Genomic DNA, 25192 nt, shown 5'->3' with positions numbered 1-25192 from the left:
CAGATAATTAAATATAAAAGCACTGCAGATTGCCACAAATACAGCTGTAACATTACAACCCAATTTCTGCACTTAAGAATGGTTACTAATGTCTCTCAGTTTATAAATTAGTTTAGTTTATTGTCATGTGTACCAAGGTACAGTGAAAAGCTTTTGTTGTTTGCTAATCAGTCAGTCAAAAGACAATACATGATTATTTAGTTTACTTTAGTTTAGTTTAGAGATAGGAAACGGGCCCTTTGGCCCACTGTGTTCATGCTGACCATCAATCACCTGTTCACACTAGTTCTATGCTATCCCATTTTTTCATCCACTCATCACTTTTTACAAAGGCCACTTAACTCAGGAAACAAATGCAGTTGCAGGGAGAATGTGCACACTCCACACAGACAGCAACCGAGATTAGGATTGAGCCCAGATCTCTGGCACTATGCTGCACCACCATGCCATTTTGTATTGCGGCAATTTTGTATTCTGTGACTAACTGAGGTAAAATAAAATCTTTCAGCAAACCACAAGTTCAGAATCAATGGTCTTCCTTCTCATTGCAGTAAGTCTTGTGTACAATCATTTCATTTCTAACTTCCCATTCTCCAGGGACAGGGTGTGTATGGTGGGAATTCTGTGTCAAGACCCGATTAAGCTGGCTCCACTTTATGTCCTTCTTTGCGTACTTTAAGTGATCCTTAGCTATAACAAATATTGGGAAGAGCCACACAAATCAGTCTTGCAAAAAACAATTTACGCTGTCAGAAGTGACTAAATAGGACTGGAATCACTTTCCCTTCTCTCTGATGTTTCTGTTTCCTGACCCTCATTCCTCCATGTCTATAAATCAGAGAGGATCTTACCTAGATACACGGATCCCTCACTTTTCCCTACCCAAACATAGGGATTCACTCCATCCCCTCACACAATAGAATTCCCTTCACACCTACCAGATTTGAGGATACAGTCCCCTATACTCATCTCTCTATTTAGATCAAAGATAGACACAAAAAGCTGGAGTAACTCAGCAGGACAGGCAGTATCTCTGGAGAGAAAGAATGGGTGACGTTTCGGGTCGAGACCCTTCTTTATACTTGTTTAGATCCAAGGATTTGTACTTTCCATAATACATAGCATCTTGCTTCCTCCACAGAATCTGGGATACCTTCTTTCCGCATTCACCGAATCCTTCCCTTCCTTTTGCAAGGTCCAGGGATTTACCAGTTTTGGTGTTTGATGGTTTGGTGTTTTTTGGCACTACCTAGATTGAGGAATTTGGCTCCTCTTCACAGACATCCTCCTCCTCTCTCCCTAGATCCATAAATTCCCTTTGCTCACTCCTCTCTATAGCGACATTCTTCCCATCTTTCCGATTCCAATTCCACTCTCCCAGAGTCAGGATTTCACCTCCTATCCCCAGATCCTGGATTGCCCTTTTCCCCTCCATAGATTGAGGGATTCCCATTCCTGTACCCAAATACAAGGATTCACCTTACTCTCCCCTGTTGCAGGTCCCCCTCCACCCACCCCTAGATGCACCACACTCTTCTGCTCCTCCAGGTCCAGGACTCACCTCTCCCCAGGTGCACATCTCCCCTCACCTCTCCCCAGATGCACGTCTCCCCTCCCCCCTACACAGGTGCATTTGTCTCCTCACCTCTACCCGGTACATGCCTCCCCCCCACCTCCCCCCAGATGCAGATCTCCCCAGGTGCATGTTTCCTCTCACCTCTCCCCAGCTGCAGTCTCCCCTCACCTCTACACAGGTGCACGTGTCTCCTCACCTCTACACAGGTACATGCCTCCCCCCCCCCACCTCTCCCCAGCTGCATGTCTCCCCTCACCTCTATACAGGTGCAGGCACCGGTCTTACCTGCAGACTCCTGAAGCTGGCGCTGAGCTGCGCGATGTGCAGCGTGAGGCAGCGCGAGGTGCAGCGGGCCCGGGAGACGCTGTGGGCGGCGGCGGTGTTCCCGGTGTTCCCGGTGTTCCCGGTGTTCCCGGGCCGCCTCGCGCCCGCCCGGCAGCAGCCAGCAGAGCAGCCCGGACAGCAGGCAGCGCATCGCGGCGCCTCGCACCGCCCGCATCCCTCCACAATACACACACAGCCTGCAACACCACCGCGCCTGCCTGCCTGCCTGCAGCCGGCTTCACAGCTGCTGTGAACTTCACCGCTAGTCACTGCACCACAACTTTGCACCTTTACAGTAACCACAGTCTCAGCATCTGTGATCTAGCCCTTGCCCAGACTTCACCCACCTAGACTAGACCGACTTATACACACACACGAAACGCCCCCTCAGACCACGCCTCTGCTGCTCTGCTCCCACACTTTCGCTGGTAAACCTCCTTGCTTCCCTTCCACCTCTTCCCCCTACATTTGTATGTCAGGACTTGATTAGATGTGAATGTCACAGAGAAGTGCCATTTGCATTTCACTGTAGTAGAACACAAAGTGCTGGAGTAACTCAGCGGGCAGCGTCCGTGCAACATCTAGGTCTCTCCTGACTCGCTCATTTTCACTTGTAGCCTTTGTCACTTACTCCACTTATCTGGCAATTAACCCCACCCACCTCCCCACCTGTATCCAATTATTTATAACACAAAGTGCTAGAGTAACTCAATAGGGCCAGGCAGCATCTGTGAAGGACATGGATAGGCAACGTTTTGGCCCCTTCTTCAGACCACACCTATATCTAACTATTGCGAGGCTTTGTCCAGCCCCTCTCTTTCAGCTTTCTTCCCTCTAATGCAGTGGTTCCCAACCTATTTTTGGCCATGCCCCACCTAATCACCTCTAAAATCCTGATGCCCCCCCATGTGGTGATATATAATTCTTATCATTTAAAAAGTGAACTCCGTTTCAGCTGAAGAAGTTTAAAACGCCAATACCTTGGATTATGTAATAACTACACAATAAAGACCTTTTTTACCCCAAAAAAATTATTTACTCAAAATAACATCTGAAACATAAACTACATATGTTTACCTGATGGAAAATCCAAAAAACTACAAATCGAAAATTTGGACCCAGACCTCAGTCGCGCTCAATTGCCCCCCTTAAAAATCAAATTGCCCCCCTGTGGGGCGTACGCCCCACGTTGGGAACCACTGCTCTAATGCAATCAGTGTGCAGAAGAGTCCTGTCCTGAAACATTGCCTGTCCATTCCTTTCACAGATTCTGCCTGACCAGCTGAGATCCTCTGGCACTTTGTGCTTTGCACAGGATTCCAGCATCAGCAGTCCCTTGCATATCAATTTCTACCTAAATGTTCCTTGCACATGAAGTGTGGAATATCTGGTGAATGGAAATGACATGTGGATGTTCAAATCCCAACACACCCAAAAATGTGTTAAAATCGCCTGACCGTAAATGGCTGTTGGAATGTCATTTGGAGTCCCGAGCATGTGGACAGTTCGTATATTTCTCCCAAAAAGGCCAATGGTCAACTATCAACAAATCTTCTTCTTCTTCCCTAACGTCAAGTATGGTTTGTTTCCACTCTGCTCCAATGGATTCCAAGATGACCATGAAGGCAATGTGGGACCCTCTGATTCTACTGTAGCTAGTGTGGGAGGTTCTAAATGGGACAGGTGGATTGTTGGTTTGTGATGATAGGCTTCCTCTACCATTCATGCAGGGGGACCGAATGCCATCCTTAATGCTTCTTTTCCATTTTCCGTGATCATGAGCCAAACATTCTCAAGAGTGGGTGAGAGCATTATATTTTTTCAAGACGAAAGCGATGGAGGAAATCAATGGGCTGGGCAGTATCAGTGGAGGGAATGGACAGACAATATTTTGGATCAGGACTCTTCCTCAGATGCTGCCTGTCCCATTGAGTTCCTCCCTTTATTTTATACTCAAGATTCCAGTATCTGCAGTCTTTGTGACTCCAAGCAGTACCGGTAGTTCTGCTATAATATGTGTTTCCAGAATATAAAAGCAAGGCCTCGTGTCTAAACGACTACTGTCCAGTGGCCTTGACATCCACCATCATGAAATGTGTCGAAAGGCTTGTTTTGGAATGCATTAAATCCAGTCTATGCAGCGGCCATGACCTACTGCAGTTCGCCTACCACCACAACGGGTCCACGGATGATGCCATCTCCCTGGCCCTATAATCATCCCTGGAACACCTGGAGAAGAGAGACACCTACGTCAGACTCCTATTCACGGATTACAGCTCTGCCTTCGACACCATTATACCACCCAAGCTTATCCCCAAATTCACAGAACTTACCGTCAGCACTCATCTCTGCAACTGGATCCTCAACATCCTGACCAACAAACCCCAATTAGTGAGGAGAGGGGACAAATCATCCTCTACGATATTCCTCAACACTAGTGCTCCACAAGGATGCGTTCTCAGCCCCCTTCTTTACTCCTTTTACACCTATAAATCAGATTCAGATTCAGATTCAAACTTTATTGTCATTGTGCAGTGTACAGTACAGAGACAACGAAATGCAGTTAGCATCTCCCTAGAAGAGCGACATAGAATATGAGCAATAAATAAATATATTTACAATACAGTCATAGTAGTGCAATTATTTTTTTCCTGGTGGAAGGAGCGTCCGGGGGTGGGGGGTGATTGGCAGTCACCGAGGTACTATGTTGAGTAATGTAACAGCCGCAGGGAAGAAGCTGTTCCTGGACCTGCTGGTCTGGCAACGGAGAGACCTGTAGCGCCTCCCGGATGGTAGGAGGGTAAACAGTCTGTGGTTGGGGTGAGAGCAGTCCTTGACGATGCTGAGCGCCCTTCGCAGACATCGCTTGCTTTGGACAGACTGAATGGAGGGGAGTGAGGAACCGGTGATGCGTTGGGCAATTTTCACCACCCTCTGCAGTGCTTTCCGGTCGATGGTGCAGCGGTAGAAGTTCACCAGAATCTGAGGAGACAGATGGACAGCCTTATTGCGCAGCCCTGTACTAATCTAATTCAATTTTCAAATTTGCAGACGTCACCATCATTGTGGGCCGGATATCAAATAATGATGAGACAGAGTACAAGAAGGAGATTGAGAACCTTGTGTATCGGTTTCAAGAAAAAACATTTCTCTCAACATCATCAAGACAAAGTAGATAGTGATCAACTTCAGGAAGCAAAGCAGCATACATACAGTTTGCATTGACGGTGCCGAAGTAGAGATGGTCGAAAACTTCAAATTCCTCTGAATCAATATCACCAACAGCTTCTCCTGGACCACCCATATTGAAGCAATGACAAAATGCCTATGGGGAAGCTAACTTTGTGAATCTGAAGCTCTCTCCTCCCTTAACCCATTTTTTCCTCCATTGACACAATCGCATCTATAAAGTGATTTTCTATAACACTAGGTTTTTTAGTATCATGTTATAGCAGAACCACTTGTATGGGAATCACTGAGAGAATTGTTACAGTAATAATTCATCACGTGTTTATTAAATTGATTTTGGAGGAATGTTATAAATACCTTTCTGTCAAGTTCTGAATGTTGGTTTGCAAATTGTAGATTTGCATCCTGTTGCAATCAATCACAATCATTTTGTAATATAGAGAAAGTTAATAATTGTAGTGCCCCATATTGTGCCACTTACTTCAGGGCATGTTGTAACTATACATCTGAATGCTTCATGATATTCATACCTGCTGATGGATAGTGTCTCGCAAATATATTTACAAATGTGACAATCTAGGTTCTTGAGATATCGCAGAGCAAAATATTCACTTTCAAACGAAATGTGAAACCAAGGACACATTTGCTTGGGCCATCGAGGTAAAAAAGACCCAAAATCTTTATTTTAACATGGATTATCTATGCATGTAAGCTGGCAATATTTATACCTCAACCAAGTGAAACAAATGATCCGGTTGTTATAACAAAGCTCCGTGCACAGTCAGCTGCTACAATTACTCCATTACACCAGTGGACACACCAAAGCAATACCTCAATATCATTGAAATGATTTAGACCATCCTCATGATACCAAAGGCACAATGTAAGCAAAATGTGGCTTCCTTTATTTGCACTTAAGTAAACTAAATTATCTACTCCATTCTAAATAGAGTTAGTGCAATCATCATAATATCTTTAGCACTTAATCAATTCATCCACCCTCCTACCCTTGGTCTATCTTTAATCAGACTTTACTCAAGTCACAGCAAGTCAAGTTTATTTGTCACATACACATACAAGATATACAGTGAAATGAAAGTGGCAATGCCTGCGGGATTGTGCAAAACAACAGAACAACAGAACAGAACAGAACCAGAATTTACTTTTTTTTAAAAAGACACAGCAGTAAATTAGTCCCTGGGGAGATTAGAGTTTACTGTCCTGAATCCTGTGGGAAGAAACTCCGTCTCATCCTCTCTGTTTTCACAGCGTGACAGCGGAGGCGCTTGCCTCATCGTAGCAGCTGGAACAGTTCGTTGCTGGGTGGTTGCAGTCCATCATGATCTTGCTGGCTCTGGATCTGCACCTCCTGGTGTATAGCTCCTGCAGGGGGGGGAGTGTAGTTCCCAACGTGCGCTCAGCTTGATGCACTACTCTCTGCAGAGCCTTCCTGTCCTGGGCAGAGCTGTTTCCAAACCAGATTGAGATGTTTCCAGACAGGATGCTTTCTACTGCACCATTCCTCAAGGATTGAAGGATTGTTAGAGAGACTCTGATTTTCCTCAGCTGTGTGAGGTGGTAAAGGCGCTGCCTTGCCTTTCTCACCAGTGCGGCAGTGTGTGTTGTCCATGTCAGATCCTCTGTGATTGGGACTCCCAGGTATTTGAAGCTGCTCACCCTATCCATAGTAGTCCCATTGATCTCCAGTGGCGTGTACATCCTCGGATGTTGTGCCCTTCTAAAGTCGACAATCAGCTCATTAGTTTTAGTGACATACAAGAGGAGGCTGTTGTTCTGACACCAGAGTGCCAGGTCAGCCACCTCCTCCAGGTAGGCCTTCTCATCGTTATCGGAGATCAGGCCCACCACCACAGTGTCATCAGCAAACTTGATGATGGAGTTGGAGCTGAACCTGACCACACAGTCATGTGTGTACAGGGAGTACAGTAGGGGGCTGAGGATACAACCCTGGGGGGGGATCCTATGTTCAGGGTGAGGGGGTTGGAGGTATCTTGACCACCTGGGGCCTGACGGTGAGCAAGTCCAGGACCCAGGCACATAGGGGAGTGTTCAGCCCCAGTTCCAGCAGCTTCTCAGCAAGTCTGGTGGGGACTATGGTGTTGAAAGCTGAACTGAAATCAATGAACAGCATCCTCACATAGCCTCCCATCTGGCTGTCAAGGTGAGAGAGGGTGGTGTTCAAAACCTGTGAGACCGCATCATCCGTGTACTTTATCTTGCACTAAATATTATTATTTTTACCCTATATCTATACACTGTGGATTGTAATAATGTACAGTCTTTACACTGACTGGATAGCATCAGTACAGGCAACAATAATCTAAGCTAATTTCTAAGCCTAAAACTTCTACCCTAACCAGAATCTTAAACTCTAAATGTATTTCTAACTTTAATCCTGAATCTTCTAAATTTAAATCTAATTTCACCCCTAAAAGAAAATCCCAAATGAAAATGTTCCATGCCGCTCCATCTGTGGTTTAAACACTTCATATTTGAACCTTCACCTTGACACGGGCCCAAAGCTTAACCTGGAACATTATCCCACTGAACACACACATACACTCTAACCCTTCAACATCCTTGCTTAGAAATTCACCTGCTCCATGTTTCTGACTTTAAAACTGCATTTAATGTCTTATTTATGCTGTTTGAGGGGGAGAAGCTGAAATTGAATGTATTTGTATTACTGTTGATTAAAGGTAACTAAAAAGGCATGAGAGAGGAGCTGGCTGAAGTTGATTAGAAGGGTTTCTTAGCAGAAATGACAGCGGAGGGACTTTGGAGTGCTGATGCAGGATTCCCAAAATGTTAATTTGCAGGTTGCGTCAGTGTTAAGGAAGGCAAATGAAATGTTAGCATTCTTTAAGAGGGGGTTAGAATATAACAGAAAGGATGTAATGCTGAGGCTTAATAAGGCGCTGGTGATGTCCCATTTCAAATATTGTGAGGAGGTTTGGACCACATTGGAAGGAAGGATGCGCTGGCTTTGGAGAGTCCAGAGGAGATTCACGAGAATGATCCCAGGGATTATTGGGTTGATGTATGAGGAGCATTTGAAGACACCGGGCTGTGCTCTCGGGGGTTTGGCAGGATGATGGGGGTGGGGGGTCTCAATGAAACCTAACAAATAATGAAAGGCCTAGATCGAGTGGATATGAAAAGATTATTTCCAGTAATGGGAGTGGAGGACAAGAGGACACAGCCGCAGAATAAAAAGACCTACAGTACCTTCAAAATGGAGATCAGAGGAACTTATTTAGCTAGAGAGAGGTGAATTTTTAAGGTGGTGTTTGGGAGCATCTTGATTAGTAGATGGTTGCTGACAGAAAGCAGGGGAATGGGTTTGATAGGGAAAAATAGATTAGCCATGGTGGAGTAGACACGATGGGTTGGATGGCTTAATTTGGCTCCTAGGTCTTTTGGTTTCAAAAACCTATATTAAAAGTAGTGAAATGTGCTAGAAGCAGTTCCAAAATAATGCATTTTTTAGAGGTTTTTTTTGCAAACTCTTTTAAACAATTTTTTTGATCTCATGAACATGGAACCACCTTTTTTGTGCAGGATTTCTTTTGGGCTTTCTCGCACTGTCATTTTGAAGGGCAACCTTCTGACTTCAACACTTGATGTTACAAATGTTAGGGCCATCAACATGCTTTCTTTGGCAGAGAGCCTTTCATCATTTTATACGTAAACGCATTAGGGACGTTCCTAACCCTTTAAATTATACTCAAGGCATGTCCACTGTGAGAGAACAATCCAAACTGACCACAGTGGTTTAAAAATCATTAAAAAAAAAATTTTTGTTGTCAAACTGCAATAGATACTGGTATAGAACTAGGGCCCTTAGTGCTAGGGCACATGAAATTCATTCACCAAAAACCTCTTCCTTGGAAGTAACTCACTCAGAAACATATGCAACATTGGTTAAATTGGATATGGTAAATTTTGTCTGTTCAATGGTTATTCCTAAGGCAAAGCACAGAAAACTTTCAATGTCCCCAAATCTAAATCATTCCAACCCTAATCCTAATGTTGATCCTACCCTAAAATGCCATCCATACATTGAACCATCCAAGAAGATTTGTGTTGTTCAAAGAAAATTAAATATTATTCTGCTGTGATTTTTCCTAATTCAGGTGAAAAGTCATCAAACTGAAACATGAATGCTGTTTCCCCCCATAGATGCTGCCTGACTATTGATTATTTTGGCATTTCCCTTCAGATTTCTCATCTATTGTATTTTATTGAATTTGAGATAATTAAATGGCCGGACTAAGAAATTGTACTTCGAACTTGCGAGAAAAATTTGGTGAATTACATAATATTATATTAGCTGATAAATACTTTCCCTTAATGGCCATTCCCCCAATGTCAAAGTTGGCAAGCTAGTAGAAATTGGATGCAGTAATCAATGATTCACTCATCGTCTCCTGATCATTGTCAGCGCAACAAAGTTATTTCACATTAGTGAGACCCACTCAAAATTATTATTTAGTAGGGAGAAGTTTGTTTAATTGAATACTACATTTGTTTGTACAGCTGGTATATTTAGGAATAGTAATTATATTGCATGAGCTGTGGGAAAGCTGTCCTTTGAACATTTTCTTCAAAAGGACTTTCAAAGTAAAAATAGTTTAGTAATTAGACAATGATGTGATTGCTATAAAAATGTTAAACCCATATTTCAGGAAAACATCACAAATACATGGTTTAAATCATAATGGGATAAAACGTGCCTTGGGCGGTGGCATTAGATGGATGACGGCAGATTATCACCTTGCTCTACACTCTGTTTGATTTTCTTTTCCTTTGATTTCATTCGGTGTAAAATGAAGCATAGGGGAATACCAGCATTCCCATTTGGATTATAACCCAATACTAATCACACACCTGGAGCTTTTATTTCCTTGCTAACTGATTTCATACAATGGCTTAATATGTTCCCAAAATAAAACTAGCGTCCTGAATAAGAAACAAAAAGTCTGAAGAAGGGTCTCGACCTGAAGCATCACCCATTCCTTCTCTCCAGAGATGCTGCCTATCCTGCTGTTACTCCAGCATTTTGTGTCTACCTTCGATAAGAACCAGAAAGAATTTCCCCCTCAATCTTTGCCATCCATGAGATAATGCAAAACTCTGCTCTCTCATATTGACCTATTTATGCACAAGCCTTGCACAGTCACTAACTTATACATCCAGGGTCACCAAATTAACCACCCCTGGAAACAGGATATAATTCTTCAAGGCTGGGCATTCACTTCCCGAGTTAGAAGCTGACGCAAAAATATGTCAACATTCAAGATGAATCTGGATAGGTAGGTGATCAGTGTTGAGAACAGATTATTTAAGAGTGTTTGGAAGGAGGTGTTTGTAATTGTACCAACTGCCCTGTTTCCACATTTAACTTTTATGCATGCGTGTATTTCCCTTCAAAGTATTTATTGGCTATTATTAATTAATTTGGTGCTTTTTTCCAGAAAACATATCTGCTAATTAAATGGAGCCTAGAAAATCTGTATATGCTGGAATGTTGAGCATAACACAAAGTGCTGGAGAAATTCAGTGGGTCATGTAATATCTGGAATGGGAAGGGACTGGCAACATTTCAGATCTGGATCCTTCTTCAGACTCTGCAGGCCATGCTTCGTGTTGGAGCCCTTCTTTACCCACTACCGTTACATGTCAGCAGATTTCTGAAGAAAGTTACCGACCCCAAAACATCTTTCCATTCTTCTCCAGATGCTGAGTTCCTTTAGCACTTTGTGCCCTACTAATTGAATGTTCTTCAATGGTAAGCAGGGGTTGCTGGGCAGTGGACATGTTTTATCATTTGTATGCTTTTCCAATTCAAAATAACATTAGATTTTTCTTTATTTCTTGGTTCAAACGATAGATTTGCACCCAATTGTATCTGCCTCAGGCACTTTGGTCTCCTGATCACCCTTGCAATTGGTCTCCTCTACTATTTTTATTCCCCAGCTTTGGTTGGATGGTGACCCACAACAGAATTTAGCAGCAGATCAAGACCCAAAACCAACTCTTCCGGATCCCACCGTCAATCCTGGTTGTCTGCTCCCAGGGGCGGAAATCGCTATCAAAACAGGGGGGGGGACACAATTTCCTTGGTGGCCGCACTCACATGCACACACACGCGAGGCTTCGGAGGCATCGACCGTGGGCCCTGTGGACGGTAACATCGGGAGCTGACCTGGTTGGTGACCGACTCCGAACTCCAGCAACAGCAGCTTCGTCCACCCCGAATCTTGGGGCTTAAATTGGCCCATTCGCGGTGCCTTTCATCGCCTGGCGCAACCTATAATCGGCCAGTTGGGGCTTCAACATCGGGAGCCTCGATCGCCCAAACGCTGCAATTTGACCGTGGGGTGATGGAAGATCCCGCAGCCGATTTTAAGCCATGCCGGGTGATGAAAGGCCCTGCCAATGGGCCGATTCAAGCTCCGCTCTATGATCTTTGCTCCACCAGGATGTCTTCCTCCTCCAATCACCGGGCTCTATCATCAGTCCCACCTCCCTAGTTCCCCTTCTGACCGACACCTCCTTCCTCCAATCATCGCGCTGAATCATCATGTCCCCCCCCCCTCCTCACTGCCTGCTGACCTACGTCTCTGCCGTCCAATCGGTGCCCTCGATCATCAGTCCCACCCCCACTGTCTCGCGGAACACGGAGATTTTTAATAGTTTTTTTCACCTTTCACTGAATTTCAAAATCCGGATTACAAAACATGGGGGGGGGGGGGGGATTGGTCCCCCCTCTCAAAACATGGAGGGGACGTGTGTCCCCCCCCCGCCCCCGGATTTCCGCCGATGTCTGCTCCTAATGCATGAACCCACCTCTCAATGTCTCCATTTCCTTTGCTTGCCACCTCCTCCCAATCTTCTCCATCCACGGTGACTTTTTTTTATCATGACCTACCACCTTTGATCTGTAATAAAAAGGAAGTGAAGATGCTGGTTTATACCAAAAATAGACACAAAATGCTGGAGCAACTCAATGGATCAGGCAGCATCTCTGGAGAAAATGGTTAGGTGACAGTTCGGGTTAGGATTCTACATCAGATTGATTGTAGGAGAGAGAGTGGGGGGAAAACATTTGATCTGTGATCTGCAGCACACCAGGCCATTAGTGCAAGGTCCGTTCAATTGTCCATGTGAACTTCAGACATCAGCCCAAATTAATATTGTAGATGGAACTACTGGACAGAATATGCATTGCCTTGCTGTGCTTCATTGATTTTACATCCCCCAAATGGAAATTATTTCTGGGACATCATACAGTTTTGTTTGAAAATGGGCAGATCTTGCTCCTTTATAACACATTTAATTTATTAGTGATTTTGTCTTATGCAAGGCATAGCAAGGAATGGCAATAAGGACAAAAATGCTGAAGATGATTTTTTTCCTGTGAACTAAATAAGAGTTTATTGTCAAACTATCGCAATGCACATATCATACCATACGGCTTAGTTTGATGAAGCCTTTCAGAATGTCCCTCTTAAAAATAAATAAGTTAAAATGCAGCATTCGCAGGCTATTTGAACTTTTTATTACAGACATCTTTGGGTATTACACCAATTGTTAATAGAATTATTGCAACCCAAACTACTGTGGAAATGTTTACCTTCTCCGACCAGCTAGGAGAAAATTTGGGTCAGACCAAATTACTCATTGCTTCTTTCCCAATGTCTTTGAAGCATTCATACCAGTAATAAAAGCAGCACACTCTGGGTCTGACATCGAATTTGAATTTATAATGGTGTTATAATGGTGATATGAGCCATTGTGCACCCAAGGGTTTGTTCCTGTGCTGTACTGTTATATTTCAGTCTGATTGTTCAGAAAGTCTTGTGCCAAAAGTATTCCGGGTTCTCACATCGTCTATTTTTGAGTAGGTGCAAGAATAATACACAAAGTTCTGCACTGATAGTTGTTGATTGCCATAAAATAATTTGTTTTAAAAACAGCACCAAAAACAGAAACAAACAAGTAAGAACATGCCAAATTAGCCATAAAGTCTATTCCATCCAGTAAAGTTGCAGCTTATGTGCACCATGAGCCATCCCAGTGTCATGAAATAGTGAAAAAAAATCAGAGAATAAACCTTAGATTTGAAGAAAATTTGGGAAATTACTGACCTCAGAGGATGATCTAGAAAGCTGCTGGAATGAACATCAACAATTACAGATATCTTTCATTAACCTTTTAAAAGATGAATTATCTTTAATCTCTCCAGAACTCACTCAGTATCTATTTGGAGGACTGAGTTGAATTTGCACTTCTTGCATTCTGTAGGAATTTATTCTAGGCACATGTGAAAAAAAAATTAATTCCAATTTATTTTAAACTCAGATACCAATGTTACCTTCCTCCTTCACTTCCACTGGAAGCAATGTCTACAGATGCTACCACTCTCTGCGAAAAGCATCCCCCTCATATTACCCCTAAACTTCTTCCCTTGGTTTGGCAAGTGCACTGCCTCTTGTTTGAATCTTCCACAAAATCTCAAGGGAAAAGCGGTCCAGGTCAAATCTGTGGATCCTCTCAATATTTTAACATTTCTCTATTATCCCCCCTTAACCTTCTCGCGCTCCATGAGAATAAGGAATTAACTTATCTCAACCCATACTCCCTAACTTAGTTGTTGAAACCCTCTGCAACTTTCTAATGAAAATATATCTTAAAAGATGAATTATCTTTAATCTCTCCAGAACTCACTCAGTATCTATTTGGAGGACTGAGTTGAATTTACACTTCTTGCATTCTGTAGGAATTTATTCTAGACATTGGCAACACTGAAAAAAAATGAATTCCAGACATCTAAACTCAGATTTGCATGTTATTTTCCGGCGCTTTGTTGTCCAGTCTCAATGTCTACAGATGCACCATTGAAAGCATCATATCGAGATGCAACTTAACTTGGTTTGGCAACTGCACTGCCCCACGGAAATTTGCAGAGATAGACACAAAATGCTGGAGTAACTCAGCATTTACTCAGGTAGAATCGCTGGAGAAAAAGAATAGGTGACATTTCTGCTGTTATCACTCACTTGAACAGACCTCTTATATGCGAGGGAGGAATTCCCAATCTCACCACCATACTTGCCCTTTTTTTATCTACATTTTCTCTGGAGCTGTAACACTATATTCTATACTCAGCTTATTTTCTCTTTTGCACTACCTGATGCATTCACGTGTGGTACAATATTATTTTAATAACTATTTGGTAGCTTCATGTTTATTCTCTCTGAACCTCAGTCTTTTAAATTCTAGGTTTATTTAGTTGCATCAATTTAAATTCCCTGCTGCTGTGGTAAAATTCAAACTTACGTATCTGAATTAATGGTCCAGAAATCTGAAGAAGGGTCTCGACCCGAAACGTTGCCTATTTCCTTTGCTCCATAGATGTTGCCTCTCTTGCTGCGTTTCTCCAGCATTTTTGCCTACATTTGATTTTCCAGCATCTGCAGTTCCTTCTTAAACAACTTGATACCATTATATATTTGTTTGCATGTCCTTATAATATGTGCCATATTATAACCAAACTTGCTTTGGACAGGCAGCATCAGTCACCTGCTTCAGTGAGTTGTAGCACATGCAATGATGATGGGTATTGAGGCCAAGCTGTTTGCAGTGTGATAAGAGCACCCACTGGTGGCCATAGATATACTGCACAGCCTGAAACTTCAGAGCGGACTTTTAAAGTGGCGGCGCCTAACGGCAGCGGCTCGACTACAGTCGTCTGTCTTTTTTTATTTTTGTCTTGTTAATTGTATGTCTTGAGTTAGTTTTTATTATTTTTTTTAGCTGTGTATATGTGGGGGGTGGTGGGGGGGCTGTGGGGGAAACCGTTTAAATCTCTTCCCTGTGCGGGGACCCGACTATTCCCTGTCGGGTCTCGGATGTCGTTGGGCCTAACATCGTGGAGCCGGCGGTGACCTCCGGCCGGGACTAACCTGAGGGCTCCAGTTGCAGAGCCTGCGGAACTGAGATCGCGGAGCTGGCCAACTTCGGAGCGGGAAGAGCTGTGGTGGCGTGCGGCTGTGACCCGACTTTGGAGTTCGGAGGCACCGGCCGCAGACCCGGTGGACGGGAACATCAGGAGCTCGCAGGTCCCTGGTGGGAGACCTCTTTTCCGAGCTCCGCAACGGCGACTTCTCCCGCTGGAATTGCGGGTTTAAAGGACATGGAGCCGGGGCCTAACATCGCCCGGCGTGGCTTAAACGGCCTCAGGACTTACCATCGCCCGCCGGGGGCTTTAACATCGGAGCCCCAGTTCGCCTCGACACTGCAGTTGGACTGCTGGACCATGGGAGAAGGAACAAAGGGAAGAGATAAAGACTTTGCCTTCCATCACAGTGAGGAGATGTTGGAGACTCACTGTGATGGATGTTTATGTAAACTGTGTTAAGTGTGGGTCTTGGTTTGTTTTGTAATGTAAAAAACTGTAGAAATTATATTTCGTTCAAACCTAGGTTTGAATGACAATAAATCTTATCATAAATCCAACAGATTTAAACTTCTGACCTTTCATGCCTTTTGTTTATAAAACTGGAGATTGTTTCAAAATTTCAGAAAAAAAACCCAAAGTTAGATATTTTCATTGGGTATTCAAATGACTAAATAACATTGCACTAATAAGAAATAACATTAAAGTTGATCAACAGCTTTGGTCTATCGTTTTCACACCTTTCCCGATCATATCTCTGGCTTCCCTCTCCCCTGACTCTTAGTCTGAAGAAGCGTCTCAACCCAAAACGTCACCCATTCCGTCTCTCCAGAGATACTGCCTGTCCTGCAGAGTTACACCAGCATTTTGTGTCCATCTGGGAAGATATGTGCTTTGGTGGATTTGCAATGAGAAAAAGTAAAACAGAAACTCATGAATCTCATGAAGGAAAGGTAAAATACTGTATAAGGCTGGGGACTAGTGGTGCTGAATTGACCGTGTCTCCAGCCAAGTTGTTTGAGTATAGTTGTCATCACGAAGGTTGCAGGACAACTTCACACAGGCTAATTATTACTCAATTGCTTAACCCCCAATCAACACCAGAGTCATGGAAGATGTCATGAACAATGATCACATTTGCTCACTGATAACTGGCTCATCAATAGCCAGTATGGATTCTGCCTGTATCGCTTACTTCCAGATCTCATCACAGCCTTATTCCAACATGAAGAAAGTATTATATGTTGTGGTTATTGAAAGCCAATCATCCCATTCATAGGAAGACATGGCTGCAGGAATTGGTCAGGACTGCACCCAATATCCCAATCATCTTCATCTGTTTCATCTACTTTCATCACAAAGTCAGATGAAAGCATAATATTGGATGAATAGATAGGGTGTACAGAGTTTTTTTTTTCCAGGGTGGAAAAGCCAACTATCAGAAGGTAGAGATTTACATCAAGAAAGAGTCCAATTGCAGTATCTGGCCTTGATATTCAATGGCATTACCATAATTAAATGGAATTATCATTGGCCAGGACAAAAGTGTATAATAGAGGCACCAACTTCCCCAAAATGGCTTTTGGATGAAAATGCCAGTACACAGTATTAAATGGCGTTAAGTTGAAGAATTCTGAGATTATTTGAACCTTGAATCAAAGTTCTTATTAATATTTATGATTCTCAATGTAGCAATGTTACAAAATGTTGAGATTTTAAAAATCAAGTCTGCAATTTACCCCACCAGATAAAGCATAAAAATAAGTTTAATTTGATATCTAATCCACTACCATATCTTCAGTATTAAAAAAGTTATGGCCATTTTCATACTCGGAAATTAGCATCTTGTTCCCTATTGCTTTCCCATTGACTTAACACAAAAGCTGTGATCGACAGTCAAAAGCCCATAACTTTCTTAAAAATTAAGAGAACTGAATGGAATGTTCAGCTATTGTAGATTGAAGCGTTCTGAAACAAATATGAACATCTTACTTGGATGACCTGAAATTAAAGCATATAATTAGTTAACCTAATTGTAGCTAATTACAAAATTGACCATTGTGACGGAAATAGTAATAAATACCCAGACTTCCTTGAAAATTCAAAAATGTGATACTCTCAAGATCAGAACTTTAATAGTATTGTAATATATGCTGTAAGTCCATAACAGATAGGTAAATAAATTACAATTTCTAGCAATAGACCAAGTCTTTATGGAGAAGATCAGTTGCTAGCTGGTACATTGGCATATCATAATCAGTATTATCATCATACTCCTCAGATTGTAACCAACTCTGTACACCTTGTTTTTCCTCAACTTTTCAATTTTGGCTTTGTAAACTACAAGTTTTTGCTCTTCAAACCACGCATGACATGCCTTTCTGCCCACTACTTAAGAATGTCCTGTAGATCATCACTTTTGGAGTAGTCCAAATTCGGATAATCTCTGCGAATGCTGTCTAAATCAGTCTCTTTTGCTGGGCATTTGGATTGACAATTTTGCATTTCTTCTTCGGAGACATCTGTTTAAAACGTAAAGGACAAAAACACTGAACAACATTAACAGAAACAAGTTATTATTTGCAGTTTTAGAATAAAGGTAGAAATGATAAAGTTGAACACTAAAACAAATAGTAAATACCCAACAAAAAATTCATATTCATCAGTTTCATCAAATCAATTAAATTAATCAATTAAATTAAATTCAATTACCAGATCTAAACATCTATCCATTTCTTAAGAAAAGGCAATTTTTTAAAAATAGCCTAAGTTTCCAAATAACAAACTAATCCCATTCACACAATAATTCACAATATAACATGGTTTTTAAATCTCACTGTCATGAACTTATATGCCAAATTGAAGGAATTTAATGTTTAATTCCCATAAATTAATCTAGAAACATCCACTCTCAATATAATCAAAATTATTATTTTTTGCACAATACATGTGACTAAAACTGTTGTGGATATTTAGTATAAAAATATTGATTATGGATAGACAATTCCACAAAATATAGACGATTTATGACATGATTGTCCAAAAAAAAGATAATTTAAATAATCTTGCGAGTGGATGTTTCTGGATTGCGATTGATTGGAACGTTGCCGTTGCCTTGACTTTTAACCCCATATCAGCAGGCAAAGACATGGCCGAATCGTTTTGGGACTAAATAACATTTTCGCATCGTAAAATTAGACTAAAGCCACCCCAAGAAGCAAGAGTATATGTGAAATAAATGAATTACCCTTTGTTTTGTCCTGCTATTACGATCCATCACATTGAAGGTGTTGAGGGCGTTCAAAGTCGCCTTTTGTTTTAAACCAACTATTAAATTGTCCAGCGATTTAAAAAAAAAACGGGAACGGAAGTCCGATCGATTTTTCTTCATCAACTAGCAGCCCGAGGAAATTCCTCTCCGCCAAGCGATACAAACCAGCATTTTAACCCCGCGCCCCCCCCATCAAAGGCGCTGGAGTCGCACACACAGCCAGTGGCAGATCTGCAGCACCGCTGAAGGTAGGTTTTGTAACATCGCTACGAGTCAATGCAGTGAGAAATAGGAAGAGAGTAGGCCAGCTGGCCACTTGGGCTTGCTCGGACATTCATTTAAATCATGACTGACCGTAATTTGCTCAAAGTCTGTTTCCTAATCTATGTGCATAATCTCCATTGTCTTTGTGATTTAAGATTAATTTCAGATTTGAATATATTCAAGACTTCACCCAAAATTCAGCTTTGTGGGACAAAGAATTCTAAACACACAACTCGTCGAGAGAAAATATCCTTTTTCATTTCAGGCTTAAATATGTGGCCTCATATTTTGAGACCTTACCCTCTGATTGTAGATTCTCCCATGAGGACAAACATGCTCCCAGCATTTATCCTACCAAGTTTCCATAAGAACCTCATATGTTTCAATAACATCACCTGCCATTCTTTTTAAGTTCCAATAAGTACCTGTTCCCTTCTTTATGGGACAGTCTCTCCTTACATGAGAACATCCTAGTGAAGTTTCTATGACCAACTAGAGGGCGGTCCTGAGCTACCTTCTACCACACTGGAGACTCTTTCAATATCTCTAATAGGACTATACTGGACTATCTTGCACTAAATGTTATTGCCTGTATCCTGTATCTGTACACTGTGGATGGCTCAAGTGTAATCATGTGTAATCTTTCCACTGACTGGATAGCATGCAACAAAAAGCTTTTCCTTGTACCTTGGTACATACGACAATAGACTAAATTAAACTAAACTAAACTACTTCCAGCAATCATGTCATTTTCCTTTCATAAGGGAGCCAAAATTATTTACAGTATTCTAGTTGTGGTCTCATTAGTCATTGCACAGTTGCACTAAGACATCCCTACTTTTACATGTTAGCTACCTTGAAATATAAGACAGCATTCTCCGTGTGTTTTGATTGCTGGCCATATCTGGTTGTCAGCCTCTTGAGTTTCATGTAAGAGGATGATCAAATCTCTTTGCACTACAACTTTAAGCCGTCTTTCTCCATTCAAATACTTATGGGGCTGTCCCACTGTACGAGCTAATTCAAGAGTTCTTCCGAGTTTCCCCTGATTCGAACTCGGAGAATTACGGTAATAGCCGCCTGTAGGTACTCGGGGCTCTAGTGGACATTTTTCAACATGTTGAAAAATCTTCACGAGTCTTCACGGGCTTACCGCGTTTCCTGAGTACCTGCCGTTAGCGTTACGAGCCGCTAAGAGACGTCCCGAGCTCCGACGTACCCGCTACGTACATTCTATGTGCTTACCACGAGTTTGATTTTATTTTTAACTCGGGAGAGCTCTTGGAATGAACTCGTACAGTGGGACAGCCCCTTAAGCAAAGTATTCATTAACTTGCTCCGCTATAACTATTAATCACAACTTTGCAAGCACAAAAAAAAAAATCTAGGTATTGATAGTGCTTTGTGTGAAACAGTGCACTACCTATGAAGCATTAGAAACCAGGATTTTATTGTTTCACTTGTTTCTCAGAAGATGGCACTGTAGAACAGTAGAATAATTCTGCAGGGAAAGCAACAGGTTAATGAGTGGATGATACAAATATTGTACACGGGGGGAGGATACTGATGACAGAGAGAGATTGATAGGTTTATCTGCCTTATTATTCTTCCTACCAAAGTGAACAATTTGACATTATCTTCTATTTTACCCCTTTTGCCAATTTGTTGCCCTCTCAATTAACCCATCAATATCTATTAGTTAATAGTTTGTGGGCCCATTGGTAACGTTGCACACAAAATTCACGTCAGGTCTGGAGCCACGGCCGAATGTGAAGGGGTAGAGAAAGAGTTGTGGAACTTGTGGGTGGGATTGGACCGATAAGTAGGCGATGGATTGAGGATTGGCCAATGTGGCCTGCGATGGGAGGGTGTTGGAACTATGATCATCATTCACGGTTTGGTTCCCGAGGCATGGTGGCTGTTTTGATAGAGAGGGATGAGGTTCAGCCAGTAAGTGTGCTCTGATAATCAGTTGCTTCTTACTGGGGAGGAAGTGGCTAATATCAGTAAATGAGTAAATATTGTGTGAAATACCGACTGGTGACCAGTGGTTAACAGTTGGGTCATCTGTGGAGTTTGAGACTGATTGGTTGAGGAGAGCAGAATAGCAATGTAGGGATGTTTTGCTGAAAGACTGCTTGAAGATAACTAAGATAACAAAAGATAATTAAAAAGCCAATATGGGGAGAAAAGTTGAGGTATGAAGGTAAACTAGCCAAGAATATAAAAGAGGAAAGTAAAACCTTCTTTACGTATGTGAAGAGGAAAAAAATAGTTAAGACCAAAGTTGGACAGTTGCATGGGCAGAAATCCTGGGGCGGACAAGGGGACATGCCCCCCCCCCCCCCCCCCCCCCATGCTTTGAGAGGTGGGGGACAATACCCACCCCCTCCCCCTCCAGGTTTTGTGATCCAGACTTTATCAGACGCTTTCTAAGGGCTGAATCGGCCTGTTCACGTGGCCTTTCAGCGCCCTGCGCGGCTTAAAAACAAACTGCTGCATCGAGGGGATCAAGGCTCTCGATGTTGAAGCCCCCGCCAGCCGATGAAAAGCCCCATGAACGGGCTGATTTAAGCCCCACGATTCGGGGCGGACGAAGCTGCTGTTGCTGGAGTTCAGAGTCGGTCACCAACCAGGTCAGCTCCCGATGTTACCGTAAAAAGGGCCCACGGCCGAAGCCTCACGTGTGCGCGCACACGTGCTCGTGGCCACCAAGAAATTGTGTCCCCCGCATGTTTTGATAGCGATTTCCGTGCCTGCTCCTGTGATTGTGATTGAGATGGTAAGATCAAGAAAGGGGAGTGAGGTGTCGGAGATGCTCCAGGTGAATTTGAGTGCAGGGGAAGTTAGTATAGAAGTTAATAGTCTGAGAAGACTAACATAAGTAGTCTGCATGGGTGTAGGAGGTAGCCCTGATCAGTTGGCAATGTAGCGGGGTTTGGAGATAGGGTTAGTCTACACCTGGAAAAAGGATTGTTTGAAGTACCTAACAAAAAGGCAGGCATAGTGGGGGCCTATGCAAGTGCCCATAGCTACGCCTTTGATTTGGAAGAAGTGGGAAGAATCGAAGGAGAAGTTGTTAAGAATGAGGACCAGCATAGCTCCGCTGAGCAGAGGAGAGTGTGTTAGTAGAGGAAGATTGGCTGGATTGGTGGTTGAGGAAGAAGCAGATGGCTTTAAGGCCTTCCTGATGGGGGAATGGAGGTGTAGAGATATTGAACGTCCATAGTAAAGTTGAGGGACCTTGAAATCAAAAGTTATTACAGTAAATAGTGGAAGGGCATGTGAGGTGTCTTGGCCATAGGTAGGAAGGGATTGGACCAGGGGGAACAGGATGGTATCGAGATATGTGCAAATAATTTTAGGGGGGTAGGAGCAGGCAGAAACAATGGATCTGCCAGGGCAGTTCTGCTTATGGATCTTGGGGAGAAGATAAAACCGGGCCGTGCGGGGCTGGGAAACGATACGGTTGGAGGCTGTGGAGGGCAGACAGCCGTAAGGGATAAAATCAGAAATGGTGTGCGGGATTATGGCCTGGTGCAGACTGTGGGGTCATGGTCCAAGCATAAGTAGGAGGAGGTGTCCGAGAGGTTAGTGTGGTAGAGGTCAACTCACCAGAATATCACGGCACCTCCCTTGTCAGCGGGGTTTGTGATGTCAGGGTTGCTGGGTTGAGCGGAGAGCTGTACGTTCAGAGGGGGTGAGGTTAGAGTAGGTAATTGGGGTTGAAAAGTTAAAGCAGTTGTTATCAAGCTGGCAGTTAGAAATGAAAAGGTCTAAAGAGTGTAGAGGTGTCCAAGAAGAGTGGGACCAGTGGAGCAGGGAGAAGGGGTTATCGCTGGCAGGTGAGGACTCCCTCCCATAGAGAGCATGGAGGCGGAGGGAAGAAAAAACTCTACGGCATGGTGGGCCTGGAACTCATTGAGGTGGGGGCGGAGGGGGTACAAAGGTGAGGCTTCTGACGAGGACAAAGAAAGCCCACTGTTGTGTTGCGTCACAGCTTGTTTGACAGCAGCTATGCCAAGGCCGCAATAACTTACAGAGAGTTGTGGATGCAGCGCAGTCCTGCACACGGACCACACTTGCCATGATTGACGCCATCTACATTTCACGTTGCCTCAGGAAAGCAGCCAACATAATTAAAGACTTGTCCCACCCTGGTCGTTCCTTCTTCTCCATGTCCTCGTCAGGCAGAAGATACAGAACCTTGAAATCACTCCTAAGGTCATAAGTGATAGGAGCAGAATTAGGCCATTTGGCCCATCAAGTCTACTCCTCAATTCGATCATGGCTGATCTATCTCTCCCATCTAACCCCATTCTCCTGCCTTCGCCCCATAACCTCTGACACACCTCTGACACTCGCCACCAGACTCAGGAACAGCTTTATCCCCTTTGTTTTCAGGCTTCTGGAGACCATGCATGAGTCAGGGTACTGTCGGATTCTCCATCCCACCTCATTGCTGACATTGGACTTTATCTATGGAACATTGCTGGCAACTGTATTCTGTGTTCTGCATCTTTTCCATTTGCTCTACCTATTCCTTTTAAGTTTGGCAAAACAAAGCTTTCCACTTCGGATATAATGAAGTAGTCAATATACATGACAAAAAGAAACCTGAAAGCCCTGTCCCACGGTACGAGTTCATTCCAAGAGCTCTCTCGAGGAAAAAAATTTTGAAAAAAAATCAAACTCGTGGTAAGCACGGAGAATGAACGTAGCGGGTACGTCGAAGCTCGGGGACGTCTCTTAGCGGCTCGTAATGCTAAAGGCAGGTACTCAGGAAGACTCGCTAATGGCAGGTAAGCACAGGAAGACTCGTGAAGATTTTTCAACATGTTGAAAAATGTCCACGAGAGCCCCGAGTACCAACGAGTGGCCATTACCGTAAATCTCCGAGTTTGAATCAGGGCAAACTCGGGAGAACTCTTGGAATGAACCCGTACCGTGGGACAGGGCTAGTAATCTATTTTGAATGGCTGTCTTTCCAAAGATCGATTGTTATCTTTTAAATTCCGAAAAAACGATATGTGACCGATACCATTTTCTTGTAAGATATTCCTTAGTGCAAGACAAGTGATGTTGGTGTTCTGTTTACCATCTGACATACAGTGCGCATATTCATTATTATCTCCATGTCCTTATCTAATACAGACCACGACTGATAATCTGTAGCTGGTTCTTTATCAGACATCTCATAGGGCATTGTTTCAATATATCTCTTATCAGTTGATATCTGTTTTTCTCATGAATCAATGTTCTGTTTCCCCACAATGCACAACCATTCTTTCTTGCAAACAAAATATGAGCAATAATCAGCATCTGATATGAGCTGGCCAACATTTGGCAATGTTCCCATATATCTCAGCTGAAACACCATTTTATTTAATTACTCTGCCAAATCAGTTTAAGTGAATTAAATACGGAGTACTTTGTGCAACAGTTGATTACCTATATGCAGTATCAGTATCGCTGTGATTATCAGGTCTGTATTGCAAGTCCACATTTCTATTGTGCTGAAATTAATGAGAGAACTGAATGTAGATCTGGAATTAATGTCAGAAGCTCATGGTTAGTTATGATTGTAAACCCATGATCTTACAAATATGCTTGGAACTTTATAACCTGAAAATTCAGGGACAATTTTACAAACATTACTAACCATGAGTTCTGATATCTATTCCAGATCGGAATGCAGCAATTCTCTCATTTTATTTGAACACAGCTCTGCTCCAGAGCACTGTCATGAGATACAAGTGCAGTATAACCATATAACATATAACAATTACAGCACAGAAACAGGCCATCTCGACCCTTCTAGTCCGTGCCAAACACTTATTCTCCCCTAGTCCCATACACCTGCGTTCAGACCATAACCCTCCATTCCTTTCCCGTCCATATAACTATCCAATTTATTTTTAAATGATAAAAACGAACCTGCCTCCATCACCTTCACTGGAAGCTCATTCCACACCACCACCACTCTCTGAATAAAGAAGTTCCCCCTCATGTTACCCCTAAACTTCTGACCCTTAATTCTCAAGTCATGTCCCCTTGTTTGAATCTTCCCTACTCTCAGTGGGAAAAGCTTATCCACGTCAACTCTGTCTATCCCTCTCATCATTTTAAAGACCTCTATCAAGTCCCCCCTTAACCTTCTGCGCTCCAAAGAATAAAGCCCTAACTTGTTCAACCTTTCTCTGTAACTTAGTTGCTGAAACCCAGGCAACATTCTAGTAAATCTCCTCTGTACTCTCTCTATTTTGTTGACATCCTTCCTATAATTAGGCGACCAAAATTGTACACCATACCCCAAAATTGACCTCACCAATGCCTTGTACAATTTTAACATTACATCCCAACTTCTATACTCAATGCTCTGATTTATAAAGGCCAGCACACCAAAAGCTTTCTTTACCACCCTATCTACATGAGATTCCACTTTCAGGGAACTGTGCACAGTTATTCCCAGATCCCTAGTAAGTAGTACTTACTTCCACATTGCCTGCATTATGATAGATCACTGGCGAAATGCCATGTGCAGATACATCACATATTATTGTTTAAGAAGGAACTGCAGATG

The 25192-nt window shown here is 42.8% G+C and overlaps 1 protein-coding gene across 1 annotated transcript in view; it reads right to left on the bottom strand.

Moving 5' to 3' along the window:
- anos1b (anosmin 1b) overlaps positions 1 to 2324 on the bottom strand; it is a 115194-nt gene extending 112870 nt beyond the window's left edge. Inside the window, 2 exon segments of the mRNA XM_055645568.1 lie at positions 1862 to 2008; positions 2010 to 2324. Coding sequence (XP_055501543.1) covers positions 1862 to 2008; positions 2010 to 2075 — 213 coding nt within the window. The 5' untranslated portion in view covers positions 2076 to 2324.
- Between the last annotated feature and the right edge of the window lie 22868 nt (positions 2325 to 25192).

This window comes from Leucoraja erinacea, chromosome 14 (assembly GCF_028641065.1).
Source record: "Leucoraja erinacea ecotype New England chromosome 14, Leri_hhj_1, whole genome shotgun sequence".
Classification (NCBI taxonomy): domain Eukaryota; kingdom Metazoa; phylum Chordata; class Chondrichthyes; order Rajiformes; family Rajidae; genus Leucoraja; species Leucoraja erinaceus.
Note: the sequence above shows the minus strand (reverse complement) of the source record. Positions and strands in the feature narration are given on the sequence as shown.